At 48.8% G+C, this 17,606-nt stretch overlaps 1 protein-coding gene across 2 annotated transcripts in view; it reads left to right on the top strand.

Annotated features, from left to right (window-relative positions):
• The window catches only part of LOC141154962 (cytochrome P450 2G1-like), a 96,871-nt gene extending 79,595 nt beyond the window's left edge, over nt 1–17,276 (top strand). For both annotated transcript variants that reach the window (XM_073641541.1, XM_073641540.1), the window contains 3 exons: nt 2,445–2,632; nt 9,377–9,518; nt 16,887–17,276. In XM_073641541.1, coding sequence (XP_073497642.1) covers nt 2,445–2,632; nt 9,377–9,518; nt 16,887–17,071 — 515 coding nt within the window. In that variant the 3' untranslated portion in view covers nt 17,072–17,276. The remainder of the gene's footprint in view (nt 1–2,444; nt 2,633–9,376; nt 9,519–16,886) is intronic.
• The last annotated feature ends 330 nt before the right edge of the window (nt 17,277–17,606 follow it).

Raw genomic sequence — 17,606 nt, 5'->3', positions numbered from 1 at the left:
TTCTGCAGCGGAATTGCCGCTGCGGAAACGCTTAAAAAATGCATAGTAGGCACACAGCCTAATACACTAATCCCATCAAATGCACACAGTTCAAAAAGGTCTATGTATCTCTTTCAGTTTTTGGACCAGACTATTTAATACAAAATAACTCACCCAGAATGTAGCAGGACCAAGCTCACAGAAAAAGTAGAGCAAGAATGTAAGAATACGCTTTTTACTTTATGCTTCAGCTTTTTATCTTTACATTTTCTGGAGGGTCCATTCTCACTTTAGATCCAGATGGTATACTGTGCTCTTGGTCCCTTTTCAGTCTCCATTTATTTGTGAACTAGATGGTGGCCCGATTCTAACGCATCGGGTATTCAAGCATATGTCTCCCGACCCTCCTTTATAATGCCCCATGCAGGAAGTCACATCCCCCGTATATAATACCCCATGCAGGATATCACATCCCCCATATATAATACCCCATGCAGGAAGTCACATCCCCCGCATATAATGCCCCATGCAGGAAGTCACATCCCCCGCATATAATGCCCCATGCAGGAAGTCACATCCCCCATATATAATACCCCATGCAGGAAGTCACATCCCCCGTATATAATGCCCCATGCAGGATGTCACCTCTCCCCCATATAATGCCCCATGTAGGATGTGACCTCTCCCCCCATATAATGCCCCATGCAGGATGTGACCTCTCCCCCCATATAATGTCCCATACAGGATGTCACCTCTCCCCCATATAATGCCCCATGCAGGATGTGACCTCTCCCCCCATATAATGCCCCATGCAGGATGTCACCTCTCCCCCATATAATGCCCCATGTAGGATGTCACCTCTCCCCCCCATATAATGCCCCATGTAGGATGTCACCTCTCCCCCCCATATAATGTCCCATGCAGGAAGTCATATCCCCTGTATATCCATGCCCCCATAGTGCCCCATGCAGGTCCCCTATGGCCCCATACAAAAAAAAAATCCAATACTCACCTCCCTTCTCAGCTGATTCTCTGGACTCCAGCGTAGCCGGCATGTTGACGCTGTGCGCTGTGACCGGTCAGGAGAGAGCGCGGTGTAAAGACGTCACCGCGCCCTCTACCTGAGACATCACAGAGCATCAGCGGAAGACACAGGAGCTGCTGCGGAGGCACAGGGAGGGGTAAGTATGACGCCGGTGCCGGGGTCCTGATCGAGCGGGAGGAGGGACGGGAGGAGAGGGGAGGGACGGGAGGAGAGGAGAGGGGAGGGGAGAGGAGGGAAGGGGAGGGGTAAGTATGACGCCGGGTGGAGAGGGGAGGGGAGAGGAGAGGAGGGGAGAGGAGGGGAGGGGTAAGTATGACGCCGGGTGCCGGGGTCCTGATCGAGCCGGGGGGAGGGACGGGAAGAGAGGGGAGGGGAGGGGAGGGGAGAGGCGGGGAGGGGAGGGGCGTCACACTTGTCCTCGGGTGATAAGCGGCCGTAGCCGCTGATCTACCAACGATAGCCGCATGTAGGTCAGTGGCGCCTGCGGTCGGGGGACTTATGCTGCGAGTAGCCGGCTGCATCTCCCGGCTGCATCGCCGCTGACCTCCGTGCCGCACATGAGCAGCTAACGGCCGCCATGTTTTTCAGAAATGCCGCATCGCTGATTGGCCTCGGCCGGACCAATCAGCGACCCGACATTTCCAGGACAGACAGACAGACAGACAGAAAGACAGACAGACAGATAGACAGACAGACAGATGGGATAAGACATTTATATAGTAGATGAAATCCATTCTCTTCTATGCCTTTTCAACCCCAAAATGAATAAGATTTGTTTTATGAGAGCTCGGGAAATCAATACAGTGCAGCCTTGTTTAGTGTACTCTGGATTTCACTTTATTATCTGATGCAAGCTACTTAAATAGTGTCACAAACAAAGGAAAAGTTCCCTCTGAAATATGTAGTCAATAGGAATATTAGAGGTGTGAACAGAAATGTGAAACTTCCCCGACCATCAGTGTTATTTGATCATCATGACATAGAAGCTATGGCACAGACACAAAATGGAGTCCGTTCTCTCACAATACCCTTGACACATACAACATATATAGCCCATATATGGAATCTCTTATTTTCTTATTTAACTTTGTATTCATACATTCTTTATCTTGATGATGTGTGGTGATGATGGTGATGTGACTATGAGGGCTGCAGAGAATGCAAGAACATCTGAGCCTTAGAAACCAGCTGGGTCCACCAGGTCCCCAAATTTGGAGACCGGCATTGTAAATGTCAGATGAAAAGTGAAGACACTGGTACAGATTTTACATTGGCACCCAGGAACTTTAATTTGAAGGCAGATATTATATAGGATTATATTTCCTTTCTCTCTGCATTATTGCTATTTCTATAGAAACCTACTCATTCTTTATTTGTAGCTTAAGCTAATTTTATTTCCTTCCAAACATTATTTCCATAGCTAAAGTACATCAAGAAATAGACCATGCGATTGGTGACAGCCGCATCCCAAATATTGAGGACCGCAGCAAAATGCCATATATGGATGCTGTAATACATGAGATCCAGAGATTCTGTGATATTCTCCCGGTAAATGTTCCCCATGCCACAACAAAAGATGTTACCTTCAAGGGATACACAATTCCTAAGGTAGGATAATGAGATAACTAATATTTGTGCTAGTTACTAGAGATGAGCGGTGTTCGACTAGAACTGTTCGCCAATCTCAAATTCGAGCTGTTTTGGGCGGTGTTCGAGTTGTTCGACGAACCCGAACGATTTGCAAAAAATTCGGCTGTTAGAGGTTATGTTCGATAACTGTTCGTGCACCAAAAGCGTGTCCTGCATGTCTGGCGCTATTTAGAGCACCAATCATGCAGGGATTGTCTGCCACTCACTGTAATGTCACAGCCATGGTGGTTGTGGCATTACAGTGATTGCCCAAATCGATGGGAACAGTGCCAACAGTGAAACATGAAAAGCCGGCAATTCAGCAGCGGCATACACCGGTACCCGACAATTTAGAACCGAAAGAATAGAGCTTCACACATAGATTAGATAGATAGAAACATGTCAGCCACATATATATGAAGTACAGTGACAGTGTTGCTTACTGTACTTGTCATTTAGTGTAAAGGATTTATCAAAAAAAATAATAGTGTTTTCATGCACCGTCTCTTTAAAAAAGCCGGCCGGCAATTCAGCAGCGGTACCCGACAATTTGGAATAGAAAGAATAGAGAATCACACATAGATTAGATAGATAGAAACATGTCAGTCACATATATATGAAGTACAGTGACAGTGTTGCTTACTGTACTTGTCATTTAGTGTAAAGAATTTATTAAAAAAAATAATAGTGTTTTCATGCACTGTCTCTTTAAAAAAGCCGGCCGGCATTTCAGCATCTGTACCCAACAATTTAGAATAGAAGGAATAGAGCATCACACATAGATTAGATAGATAGAAACATGTCAGTCACATATATAATAAGTACAGTGATAGTGTTGATTACTGTACTTGTCATTTAGTGTTAAAATAAAGGATTTATTTAAAAAAAAATTGGCGTGGGGTTCCCCGTAATCTTAGGCTCTAGCGGAGGTTAAGCAGACGGCTGGGGCAGATGTTTGAAGCCTGGGAAGGGGGTAATACCCACGGAGCTTCCCAGGCTACTAATATCAGCCCCCAGCGGAATACCTAGCCTTTACTAGCTATTAAAATGGGGGACCCCCCCCAAAAAAATGACGTGGGGTCCCCCCTATTTTAATAGCTAGCAAAGGCTAGGCAGACAGCTGGGGGCTGATATTAATAGCCCAGGAAGGGAGCCATGAATACTGGCCCCCTCCCAGGCTAGAAACACCAGCCGTCAGCCGCCCCAGAAATGGCGCATCCATAGGATGCGCCAATTCTGGCACTTAGCCTCGCTCTTCCCACTGCCCTGTAGCGGTGGCAGTGGGGTAATAGGGCTGGGGTTGATGTCAGCTTATAATGCCAGCTGACATCAAGCCCAGGTTAGTAATGGAGAGGCGTCTATAAGACACCCCCATTACTAACCCCATAGTCAAAGTTAAAAGAAAACACAAACACCCAGAATAAAGTCCTTTAATTGAAATAAAGACACAATCCTTTATTGTTCTAAATTAAACCATACTTACCACCACGCCCATTCCAGCTGAAGCCAACGATCTCCTGCAATAAAAGTAAAATAATAAAGCAACCTCATCCTTACCTTTCCATGGTTCCCAGGACAGCTTCAGCTCTGCTACATCGAGATGACAGGCTGGACCGCAGCAGAATGCTGCCATCCAGCCTGTCATCCCGCAGACACTGAGAAGCGCAGGCATGCTTGCGCTCCTCAGTGTCTCGCTGTGACGGCATCCAGATGAGCCGACAATGAACTCGGCTCACCTCATGCACGTCACTGACAGCGTGGAAGAATTCTCCTGCACTCAGCGCTTCAGCGTGAGAATTTTCCCACGCTGTCAGTGACGTGCATGAGGTGAGCTCATTCATGTCCATTGAACTCAGCTGACCTCATGTACGTCACTGACAGCGTAGGAGAATTCTCACGCTGAAGCGCTGAGTGCAGGAGAATTCTTCCACGCTGTCAGTGACCTACATGAGGTGAGCTGAGTTCATTGGACATGACCTCGGCTCATCTGGATGCCGTCACAGCCAGACACTGAGGAGCGCAAGCAAGCCTGCGCTTCTCAGTGTCTGCGGGATGACAGGCTGGATGGCAGTGTTCTCCTGCGGTCCAGCCTGTCATCTCGATGTAGCAGAGCTGAAGCTGTCTGGGAACCATGGAAAGGTAAGGATGAGGTTGCTTTATTATTTTACTTTTATTGCAGGAGATCGTTGGCTTCAGCTGGAATGGGCGTGACGGTAAGTATGGTTTAATTTAGAACAATAAAGAATTGTGTGTTTATTTCAATTAAAGGACTTTTTTCTGGGTGTTGTGTTTTTTTTAAATACTTTACTAGAAATTCATAGTGGTCATGTCTAATATTGGCGTGACCCCATGAATTTCAGGCTTAGGGCCAGCTGATAATGCCAAGCTGGCCCTAACCCCTTTATTACCCAGTGAGCCACCGCACCAGGGCCCTGGATGAGTTGGGTACAGCGCCAGAAGATGGCGCTTCTATGAACGCGCCATTTTCCGGGGTGGCTGCGGACTGCAATTTGCAGCTGGGGGGACCCAGAAAGCTTGGGCCTCCCTGCGCTGCAGATTCCAGCCCCCAGCTGCCTAGTTGTACCTGACTGGACACAAAAATAGGGTGAAGCCCCACGTATTTTTTTTTTTAATTATTTCATGAAATTCATGAAATAATTAAGAAAAAAAGGGCTTCCCTATATTGTTGTGTCCGGCCAGGTACAAATAGGCAGCTGGTGGTTGGGGGCAGCCCGTTCCTGCCTGCTGTACCTGGCTGGACACAAATATAGTGCGAAGCCCCACGTCAATTTTTTTTTTAATTATTTCATGAAACTAGATGGTGGCCCGATTCTAACGCATCGGGTATTCTAGAATATATATGCGGCAGACCCGGCGCAATCAGCAGAGCGGTGTTTAAATTTGGCGCCAAAATCGCTGACTGGTCGCGGCCAGCAACCGCGACCAATCAGCAAAGCGGTGTTGAAATTTGGCGACTATATCACTGATTGGTCACGGCCGGCGGTCGCGACTAATCAGCAGAGCGGGCTTTAAATTTTGCGCCAATAATGCTGATAGGTTGTGGTCGCGACCAATCAGCAAAGCGGTGTTTAAATTTGGCGCCAATAATGGTGATTGGTCACGACCTCGACCATTCAGCAGAGCGGTGTTTAAATTTGGCGGCAACAATGTTGATTAGTCGCGGCCGGCGGTCGCAACCAATCAGCAGAGCGGGGTTTAAATTTGGCGCCAATAATGCTGATTGGTCGCAATCGCCGGCCGCGACCAATCAGCAGAGCGGTGTTTAAATTTGGCGTCAAAATCGCTGATTGGTCGCGGAAGGCAACTGTGACCAATCAGCAGAGCGGGGTTTAAATTTGGCGCCAATACTGCTGATTGGTCGCGGCCGGCAACCGTGACCAATCAGCCGAGCAGGGTTTAAATTTGGCGCCAATAATGCTGATTAGTCGCGGCCGGCATCCGCGACCAATTAGCAGAGCGTTGTTTAAATTTGGCGCCAATCTCACTGATTGGACGCGTCTGGCGTCCGCGACCAATCAGCAGAGCGTTGTTTAAATTTGGCGCCCAGCTCGCTGATTGGTCGCGGCCGATATTTAAATGTGGCGCCCAAATCGGTGATTGGTCGCGGGCAGCGTCCGCGACCAATCAGCAGAGCGGTGTTTAACTTTAGCGCCAAGATCACTGATTGGTCGCGTGCGGAGAGCGCGACCAATCAGCTAATCGTATTGGTGAGGACCGGGGAGCGCCGCTGCCTGGTCGGATACTTCCGTTGCGAGAAGCTGGAAGATGAGCGACTGCTCGCAGCAGAAGTATCCAGACCCGCAGCGCCGCTCCCCGGTCCTCCCTTGACACCCTAGTCGCTGATGTCCCCACAGTATCCGCATGGTGTTACAAAGATCCGGACATTTGTGTTAAAAATCGCTGATTGGTCGCTGGCGCTGCCCGCGACCAATCACCGATTTGGGCGCCAAATTTAAATATCGGCCGCAACCAATCACCAATCTTGGCTCCACATTTAAACACCGCTGTGCTGATTGGTCGCCGACGCTGGGCGCGACCCATCACCGATTTTGGCGCCACATTTAAATAGCGTCCGCGACCAATCAGTACAGCGGTGTTTAAATGTGGAGCCAAGATGGGTGATTGGTCGCGGAGGATATTTAAATTTGGTGCCCAAATCGGTGATTGGTCGCAGCTGATATTTAAATTTGGCGTCCAAATCGGTGATTGGTCGCGGGCAGCGCCAGCGACCAATCAGCGATTTTTAACACAAATGTCCGGACCTTTGTAACACCATGCGGATACTGTGGGGACATCAGCGGCTAGGGTGTGAAGGGAGGACCGGGGAGCGGAGCTGCGGGTCGGGATACTTCTGCTGCGAGCGCCCGCTCATGTCCCGGGTTCTCGCAGCGGAAGTATCCGCACAGGCAGCGCCGCTGACATCCATGCGGCTAGGGTGTGAAGGGAGGACCGGGGAGCGGCGCTGACATCCAATTGGTCGCGGCCGCTATTTAAATGTGCCGCACAAATCGGTGATTGGTCGCCGTCTTGACCGCGACCAATCACTCATCTTGCCGCCAAAGTTAAACACTACTGTGCTGATTGGTCGCGGACGCTGCCCGCGACCAATCACAGATTTGTGCGCCAAATTTAAATATCGGCCGCGACCAATCACCGATCTTGGATCCACATTTAAACAAAGCTGTGCTGATTGGTCGCGGCCGATATTTAAATGTGGCGCCCAAATCGGTGATTGGTCACGGTCTTGGCGCGCGACTAATCACTGATCTTGCCGCCAAATTTAAATATCAGCCTCATGCACGTCACTGACAGCGTGGGAAAATTCTCCTGCACTCAGCGCTTCAGCGTGAGAATTCTCCCACGCTGTCAGTGACGTACATGAGGTGAGCTGAGTTCATTGGATATGACCTCACCTCATGCACGTCACTGACAGCGTGGGAAAATTCTCACGCTGAAGCGCTGAGTGCAGGAGAATTCTCCCACGCTGTCAGTGACGTGCATGAGGTGAGCCGAGTTCATTGTCGGCTCATCTTTATGCCGTCACAGCGAGACACTGAGGAGCGCAAGCATGCCTGCGCTTCTCAGTGTCTGCGGGATAACAGGCTGGATGGCAGTGTTCTGCTGCGGTCCAGCCTGTCATCTCGATGTAGCAGAGCTGAAGATGTCCTGGGAACCATGGAAAGGTAAGGATGATGTTGCTTTATTATTTTTCTTTTATTGCAGCAGATCGTTGGCTTCAGCTGGAATGGGCGTGGTGGTAAATATGGTTTAATTTAGAACAATAAAGAATTGTGTGTTTATTTCAATTAAAGGACTTTATTCTGGGTGTTTGTGTTTTTTTTTTTTAACTTTGACTATGGGGTTAGTAATGGGGGTGTCTTATAGACGCCTCTCCATTACTAACCTGGGCTTGATGTCAGCTGGCATTATAAGCTGACATCAACCCCAGCCCTATTACCCCACTGCCACCGCTACAGGGCAGTGGGAAGAGCGAGGCTAAGTGCCAGAATTGGCGCATCCTATGGATGCATCATTTCTGGGGCGGCTGACGGCTGGTGTTTCTAGCCTGGGAGGGGGCCAATATTCATGGTACCCTTCCTGGGCTATTAATATCAGCCCCCAGCTGTCTGCCTAGCCTTTGCTAGCTATTAAAATAGGGGGGACCCCACGTCATTTTTTTGGGGGGGGGGGTCCCCCATTTTAATAGCTAGTAAAGGCTAAGTATTCAGCTGGGGGCTGATATTAGTAGCCTGGGAAGCTCCATGAGTATTACCCCCTTCCCAGGCTTCAAACATCTGCCCCAGCCGTCTGCATAACCTCCGCTAGAGCCTAAAATTACGGGGACCCCCAAGCCAATTTTTTTTTTAATAAATCCTTTATTTTAACACTAAATGACAAGTACAGTAATCAACACTGTCACTGTACTTCATATATATGTGACTGACATGTTTCTATCTATCTAATCTATGTGTGATGCTCTATCTTTCTGTTCTAAATTGTCGGGTACCGCTGCTGAATTGCCGGACGGCTTTTTTAAAGAGACGGTGCATGAAAACACTATTATTTTTTTAAATAAATCCTTTACACTAAATGACAAGTACAGTAAGCAACACTGTCACTGTGCTTCTTATATGTGTGACTGACATGTTTCTATCTATCTAATCTATGTGTGATGCTCTATTCCTTCTTGTCTAAATTGTCGGGTACCGGTGTATGCCGCTGCTGAATTGCCGGCCGGCTTTTTTAAAGAGAGCGTCTTCTGAGCAGTTTGTCAGCTTTTGGACACCTTTGAAGGTGTTTTCTATGTGTTTCCATGTGTTTTTGTTTGCCTGCCATTGGTTTTAACGGTGTTCGACGGTGTTCTAAGGTGTTCGACGAACAGTTCGACGAACAGTTCCTCGAACATCCCGGTGTTCGACGAACCGAACCGAACCCGAACACTACGGGGGTGGCTCAACACTACTAGTTACTAGTGATGCATTAGACAGACAATGCTCAACGAAGCTTGCCTACAACAAAGTATCCTAGTACATCTAGCATAAAGCAGCTAATACTGCATCCCACCATAAGAAAATCATGCAGGGAAACATGGTGGTGGTATTATGATGTGGGGTGGGTGATTTTTTTCTGTAGAACCTGCACAAGTTGCCATTTTAAAGAAACCATGAATTTTTACCATAATTTTCTGCCTTGTGGTTTTAGGGCACAGATGTCTATCCATTGTTGTGTTCAGTTCTTCGAGACCCTACAAAACTGGCCTCCCCAGACAAGTTTGATCCTAACAATTTCTTAGACAACAAAGGATGCTTTAAGAAGAATGATACCTACATGCCATTCTCTGCAGGTATTTAATTGGTTGACCCATGCAAAATTAATGAGTGATGGCATGTTTGATGAATGTGGAATAGCTGTATGAGGATGTGGGTGGCATTCCAGGATGTTAAACGGACTACGGACAGAGTAAGAATATTAAGTGTCTATCTTATAGCTCTATAATGTATCCAATTATTTCAACTAAACATAACATTCTTACAAGATAATGACAAGGTGTAGCGTCGGCGTCCCTGCCTCCTGCTATTCAGAGACGCCGTTCCTCTCCCCTCCCTGCTCCGTCCTCGGCGTCCTCTTCCCGCGCTGCTGGCAGCGCTTGCCATTGCCCGGGCACTGTGCTTAGGGCGCGCGCGTGCGCACTCCCTCTCTCTTAAAGGGGCCGCGCGCGCCGCCCTAAGGAGTCCCCAGCCAATTGCCGGTGGAGCTCCCATATATAAGGCACCTCCTCCAAAATGGAGGTGCCCGAGCAAAGTTGTTGCAAAGCCTTTCACCCTCTGCTTCAGCCCTCAGGTCCCGTTGCCAGTCTGTTTTTGAGCTCTGTCTACCTGCTTGCATTCCCTGCGGTCCGACAGTCTGTCTACCAGTATCCGCCAGTCTGTCTATGGACCAGTCCGCCTGCGGATCAGGAAGCACATGCCTGATACCTGCCTGATACCTGCCTGATGCCTGCCTGATACCTGCCTGATACCTGCCTGATACCTGCCTGAGACCACCTGCCAGCCAGCCGAGAGACTCTTTCCCGCTCACCTGGGAGCGCTCACCTGCTACCCGCCAGCTAGCCTACCTGGAGGCTCTGCCGTCACTTGCTGTGACCACCTGCCTGTCTAGAGACTCTTACCCTGCTGTCGCTTGCCGTGACCACCCGCCTGTCAAGTGACTTTCCCCGTCACTTGCCGTGACCACCTGCCCTTCTACCCAGAGACTGTTCCTGTCACTTGCCCTGTCTACCTGCCCGCCTTCCCTGGGAGCCACCCGCTTCCTTACAAGGACTGCCCCTTTGTATAGTAGCTCAGAGATTCCACCTCCCAGACCCGTTACAGTTTGCTCGGGCCATGGAACCCGGTGGCACCCAAGCTCCCTCACTCTCGGACCTATGTCATGAACTTTCCCGTCAGAGGTCCCAATAGGACTCCATCTTGGGCCACCTGCGTAGTGTTCACTCCCGCCTGGACACACTGACTGCCTCATCGGGAGCTGCTTCCACTCGCACAACTACTACCCCGGCAGCGCCGCTGCCCATCAATACCATGGCATCCCTTCCTGGTCCCCGCCTTTCCGTCCCGCCTCGTTTTGGTGGAGATCCCGGTCAGGCACGGGGCTTCATTAACCAGTGCACCCTGCACTTCGAACTTTTGGCACACCAGTTTTCCACCGACCGAGCCAAAGTGGCCTTCATCATGTCCCATCTCACTGGGGAGGCGCTGGCTTGGCTAAATCCTCTATGGGAGAGAGGAGACCCCCTGGTGTCCAACCTGCCAGCCTTTCTCACGGCCTTCCGGAAAGTCTTCAATGAACCAGGACGAAAGACCTCATCCACCTCATCTCTGCTACGCCTCCGTCAAGGGAGTCTCACCGTGGGTCAATATGCCATACGGTTCCATACCCTTGCTTCTGAGCTTGCCTGGGATAACGACGCCCTGGTGTCCGTCTTCTGGGGAGGTCTATCCGGCTGGATTAAGGATGAACTTGCCGGTCGGGACATTCCTACCTCTCTCGAAGATTTAATAACACTTGCCACCCGGATTGACATCCGGTTCCAGGAGCGCACCAAAGAGGTCACCCGTGAGAGGAGGTTTCCTCGCCTTGCTCTTACCTTCCTGAATCCCGTCACTTCCTCTGTTACTCCCCAGGCGCACTCACCCGAGCCTATTCAGGTCGACCAGACCAAGATGGTCAAAACCCGTCAAGAGTCACGCCGTGCCGAGGGGAGCTGCTTCTACTGTGGCAGTAAGGAGCACCCGATCCATTCCTGCCCGGAGAAGTCGGGAAACGCCTGTGTCTAGGATCACTCAGAGAGGTCGCCCTAGACAAGAATAAACCCTCTACATCTCTGATGCTGTCGGTCTCTATCATCTGCGGGGAGAACCGCTACTTTGAACTAGCTCAACTTGATTCTGGAGCTGCCGGAAATCTTATTTCTCAGTCCCTGGTAGAGAAATACCGCATTCCCACCAAACCTCTGGCCGAACCCTTATCTGTCGCCTCCGTGGACGGGGGTCTCTTACCGCATCCCATCCAACTTATCACCGAACCCATAACTCTGAAGGTGGGAATGCTGAACTCTGAGAGCATCTTCTTTCATGTTCTACCTGGACTCTCTGATGCCCTTTTGCTTGGCCTACCTTGGCTCCAGAGACATGCAGATTGGCAGACCGGAGAAGTCCTTCGCTGGGGACAGGACTGCCATAAGACTTGTTTAGTTCCCGTTCGTCCTGCCCGTCCTTCTCCTCCCCCAGCCAATCTACCCGGCCTGCCGGTACCCTATTGGTCTTATGCTGATGTCTTTAATAAAAAGGAAGCAGAGACATTACCTCCTCATAGACCATACGATTGCCCTATCGATTTGGTACTTGGCGCTACTCCGCCCAGAGGGCGTATCTACACTTTGTCCGCTGCTGAGACCCGTTCCATGTCTGAATATATCGAGGAGAACCTGGCCCTGGGATTTATCCGGAAATCAACCTACCCGGCAGGAGCAGGCTTCTTCTTCGTTAAAAAGAAGGATGGCTCACTTCGTCCCTGCATAGACTATAGAGGCCTTAACCAGATCACGGTGAAGAATAAATACCCCCTTCCGCTCATTCCTGAATTATTTGACTGTCTGAGGGGTGCTAGAATCTTCACCAAGCTGAATCTCCATGGGGCCTATAACCTGGTTCGTATCCGTCAGGGGGATGAATGGAAGACGGCATTCAACACCCGGGACGGCCACTATGAATACCTCGTAATGCCCTTCGGTCTCTGTAATGCTCCCGCCATCTTTCAAGAGTTGGTCAATGATATCTTCCGGGACCTTCTCTACTCCTGTGTGGTGGTATACCTGGACGACATCTTGGTCTTCTCTCCGGATCTCCCTACACACCGGAGGGACTTTCGTCAGGTCCTGCTCAGGCTCAGGCAAAACCACCTCTACGCAAAATTTGAGAAGTGCCTCTTTGAGCAGAGCTCGCTTCCATTTCTGGGCTACATCATCTCTCAGACCGGTCTACGAATGGATCCTGAGAAACTTTCTGCCATCCAGAAGTGGCCCGACCGGAGGGGTTGAAGGCTATCCAGCGGTTCCTGGGCTTCGCCAACTACTACCGCCTCTTCATTCCGCACTTCTCTTCCCGGACTGCCCCTATCTCTGCGCTCACCCGTAAGGGCGCTAATCCCAAAGAATGGCCACCCGAGGCAGAGGAGGCCTTCCTGTCTTTGAAACAAGCTTTCTCCTCCGCTCCTGTGCTGCACCGTCCGGACAGCAACAAACAATTCATCGTAGAAGTAGACGCTTCCTCCTCCGGAGCCGGAGCGGTGCTCACCCAAAAGTCGTCATCCGGAAGAATGGTAACCTGCGCTTTCTTCTCCAAACTCTTCTCATCTGAGCGCAATTATTCTATAGGAGACCGAGAATTGTTAGCCATTAAGTTGGCACTGGAGGAGTGGCGTTACCTGCTTGAGGGGGCTCTTCACCCAGTAATAATCTACATGGATCACAAAAACTTGGCTTATCTCCAGAGTGCCCAAAGACTTAACCCGCACCAAGCCCGGTGGTCCTTGTTCTTCGCCCGCTTTGATTTCATTCTTCATTTTCGCCCGGCAGACAAAAATATCAAAGCTGATGCCTTGTCCCGATCCTTTTTGTTCTCCGATCTAGAGGAGGAGCCAAAGCACATCATCAACCCCGCCAAGGTAATGCTGGTGGCTCCCATGGGTCTAAATCGTCTTCCACCCGGTAAGACGTTTGTAACAGTACCTGATTGTGAGAAAGTCCTACACTGGGGACATTCGTCTAAGCTAGCTGGCCATGCTGGCCAGAAAAAGACCCTCCTGCTTATTACCCGGCATTACTGGTGGCCTACCCTGCACAATGACGTAATAGACTTTGTCTCAGCCTGTGCTTCCTGCGCCCGCAACAAAGTTCCTAGACATCTGCCAGCCGGCCACCTTCTGCCTCTTCCCCTACCTGCTGCCCCGTGGCAGCATATAGCCATGGACTTTATAACGGATCTCCCTGTCTCTGCTGGTTGTACAGTCATTTGGGTGGTCGCTGACCGCTTCTCTAAGATGGCTCACTTCATTCCCCTGCCGGGCCTTCCATCTGCATCTGAATTGGTTAAAGACTTTATCCATCATATTTTCCATCTTCATGGTCTCCCTCTCCATACCGTATCCGACCGAGGAGTTCAGTTCACCTCTCGCTTCTGGAGAGCCATGTGTAAACTGCTGGAGGTCACCTTGGACTTCTCCTCTGCTTATCACCCACAGTCCAATGGTCAAGTAGAGCGGATCAACCAAATTTTAACCAGTTACCTCCGGCACTTTGTTAATGCCCACCATTCCGACTGGGTGGATCTTTCACCGTGGGCCGAATTTTCCTATAATAATCACGAGAGCGCGTTTCCTCCAAATCCCCATTTTTTATTGTCTACAGTCAACATCCTCGGATCCCGTTTCCCGTCTCCGCCTCGGTGGATAATCCGGCCGCGGAATCTCTTGCTAGCGAATTCTCCTCCATTTGGGAGAGTACCAGATCAGCACTTCTTCAGTCCTCCGAGCGGATGAAGAAACAGGCTGACAAAAGACGTCTGGATCCGACCCAATTCCGTCCTGGAGATAAAGTCTGGCTCTCGTCCAAGTATGTCCGGCTCAAGATTCCTGCCTACAAGTTAGGGCCTCGGTTCATCGGCCCACTGAAAGTTATCAAACAAATCAACCCGGTGGCCTATAAATTGAAACTCCCGGCCAACTTGCGGATCCCTAACTCCTTCCATGTATCTCTCCTCAAACCTGTAGTACTTAACTCTTTTTCCAAGTCTACAGGTACGCCTCCTGCTCCGGTTTCCGCTGAAGACGAGTTTGAGGTAGAGAGCATTCTGGCCACCAAAAGGGTAAGAGGAAAGACCTTTTTTTTAGTGGATTGGAAGGGGTTTGGTCCTGAGGAGAGAACGTGGGAGCCCCGGGAGAACATCCATGCCCCACTCATCCTTGATAAATTTCTCTCCGGCCTAAAAAGGGGGGCCTAAAGGGGGGGGTACTGTAGCGTCGGCGTCCCTGCCTCCTGCTATGCAGAGACGCCGTTCCTCTCACCTCCCTGCTCCATCCTCGGTATCCTCTTCCCGCGCTGCTGGCAGCGCTCGCCGCTTCCCGGGCACTGTGCTTAGGGCGCGCGCGCGCGCGCACTCCCTCTCTCTTAAAGGCACTGCGCGCGCCGCCCTAAGGAGTCCCCGGCCAATTGCCGGTGGAGCTCCCATATATAAGGCACCTCCTCCAAAATGGAGGTGCCCAAGCAAAGTTGTTGCAAAGCCTTTCACCCTCTGCTTCAGCCCTCATGTCCCGTTGCCAGTCTGTTTTACAGCTCTGTCTACCTGCTTGCATTCCCTGCGTTCCGACAGTCTGTCTACCAGTATCCGCCAGTCTGTCTATGGACCAGTCCGCCTGCGGATCAGGAAGCACCTGCCTGATACCTGCCTGATACCTGCCTGATACCTACCTGATACCTGCCTGAGACCACCTGCCAGCCAGCCGAGAGACTCTTTCCCGCTCACCTGGGAGCGCTCACCTGCTACCCGCCAGCTAGCCTACCTGGAGGCTCTGCCGTCACTTGCCGTGATCACCTGCCAGCCAGCCGAGAGACTCTTACCCGCTCACCTGGGAGCGCTCACCTGCTACCCGCCTGATAGCCTACCTGGAGGCTTTGCCGTCACTTGCCGTGACCACCTGCCTGTCTAGAGACTCTTACCCTGCTATCACTTCCTGTGACCACCCGCCTGTCAAGTGACTTTCCCCGCCACTTGCCGTGACCACCTGCCCTTCTACCCAGAGACTGTTCCTGTCACTTGCCGTGTCTACCTGCCCACCTTCCCTGGGAGCCACCCGCTTCCTTACAAGGACTGCCCCTTTGTATAGTAGCTCAGAGGTCCCACCTCCCAGACCCGTTACACAAGGTTTCCCATGGTGGCATTATTAATAAGGTTGTAGAAGAGCTGAAAAACATTTGATTTTGTCCCGAAGGTATGCCATTTTTGTCTATCAGCTGAGTATCATTAAAGAGGATCTGTCACCAGGTCAAAATTGTTCAGTTTTTGCTCCTATTTTATTCCCGCTGCTCCCCTGAGTATTTTTTTTCTTTAAATCTGCCACGTGGTTCCAGAGGTATGAACTTTTATATTAATTGCGGATTTTATGGTCTTTACCAGTGAAACGAGGCTCAAAAGTTCTTCTGGAAATTGTCTACCCTGCTCTATTTCTCTACCCTGTGAGCCTGTTGGTAAAGACCATAAACTTAGCACTGAATAAAAAGGCTGAAATAATAATGTAGGAGCCATTTTCTCATTCATACTGTCCATGATTTGAGCAACATAAATCAGCTGACAGGTTCCCTTTAACACCGTATTATCTGATGAGAGCCTTATGGGACAGTGACTGATTATAGGGAACTCCAATGAGTGAATCCTTGAGTCATGCAATATTCCTCAGGCCCAGATTGTTGTAAGTAATGTAATAATTTTTCAGAAAAGCACAACCAAATTAAGTCTAAGGGCCGAATCATTGATGTATTTGCTCTTATTTTCTGTCTATAGTTTTTTTTCCCTTTATTACAGTATTTGGGCAAAATTCTTCTTTAAAGTTGCAATTATTTTCAATATCTTCAAGTCTATTTTCTATTTGTTCATCTGTTTTTTTTTCTGTTCGCCATTGTACGAATGGTTTGTTGATTTTTGCAGCTGATTCATTTATTATGTGACTTATTAAAAAGTCTAAAATATTTGTGTAAATGTAGTACAGTCCCCTATTTGTATGATTTTATTTTGTATGACAGAAGTTTTTGCTTAGTTGTCACAGTTGTGTACAGCATTTTAAAGAAGCCGCGAAAAAAGTAAAATATAAAAATTAAGAGCATCTTTGAATTCAAAAACCTGCGTATGCAATTTCAAAGAAATTTGAACAAAAACCTTCAATGATTATTACATGAGAAAAAAAGAAAAGTGACTTAAAAAGATGCAAATGATGATTCAAGCCCTTAATTAAAGTCAATGCATATCATTAGAGAGATAGATCTTTGTAGCAAACACAATGAGGTATAAAATCATAAACTGAAAAAGGATGCAGTATGTGCAATTTATGGTGGAATCCAAGCAATCAAGTAGAATTTGCAGCTAACATGTTTTTCTCTTATTAGGGAAACGGATTTGTCTTGGAGAAGGTTTGGCCAGGATGGAATTATTCATTTTCTTTACAACCATCTTACAGCAATTCAAATTAATTCCAGAGAAAACCCTTACAGAACAAGATATCAGGCCGCGGATGGCCGGTTTTGCAAATATTCCCAAATTTTACAGGATGAAATTCATCCCCCGAATTTAATTTTTGCCACAGATGATATGTAAATGGAGTCAAAGAAGAAAAAAAACACAAAATCACAAATAATTTGATTTTGGAGATTATATAAAGTGAATTTTTCATGTGTAGTATAAAGTGGGCGACACATATAATGCATGATGATCTGGTCTTAATTATTCAGAAAGTCAACATATTTTGACAAAAGCTAAATAAATGATTTTTTTATGTCTATATTGAGTACTTATTAATTACTTTAATTCTAGTAAGTTGTGCAAATTGTACCATGCAAAAATGTATTTGAAATCAACAGTTAACCAGTCTCTCACACATTAACTCAATTAGTACATGTACATCAAAGGTTGTGTCTCTGACTTGATTTGAGTTTGCACGCTGAGCCCACATCTTTCTCGGCAGATGATGGCTGATTTAATCAGCCATCATATGCTTTTAACAGCCATGGGTGGAGAAGAGCTCCTCTGTCAACTCTTAAATGGTGATGTCAATCTCTGACAGCAGTATTAAACCCCTTTCTGACGTGGGGCGTATTAATATGTATCTG

Source organism: Phyllobates terribilis, unplaced genomic scaffold (assembly GCF_046119375.1).
Source record: "Phyllobates terribilis strain yellow unplaced genomic scaffold, ASM4611937v1 Scaffold_7__3_contigs__length_470593459, whole genome shotgun sequence".
Lineage (NCBI taxonomy): Eukaryota > Metazoa > Chordata > Amphibia > Anura > Dendrobatidae > Phyllobates > Phyllobates terribilis.
Note: the sequence above shows the minus strand (reverse complement) of the source record. Positions and strands in the feature narration are given on the sequence as shown.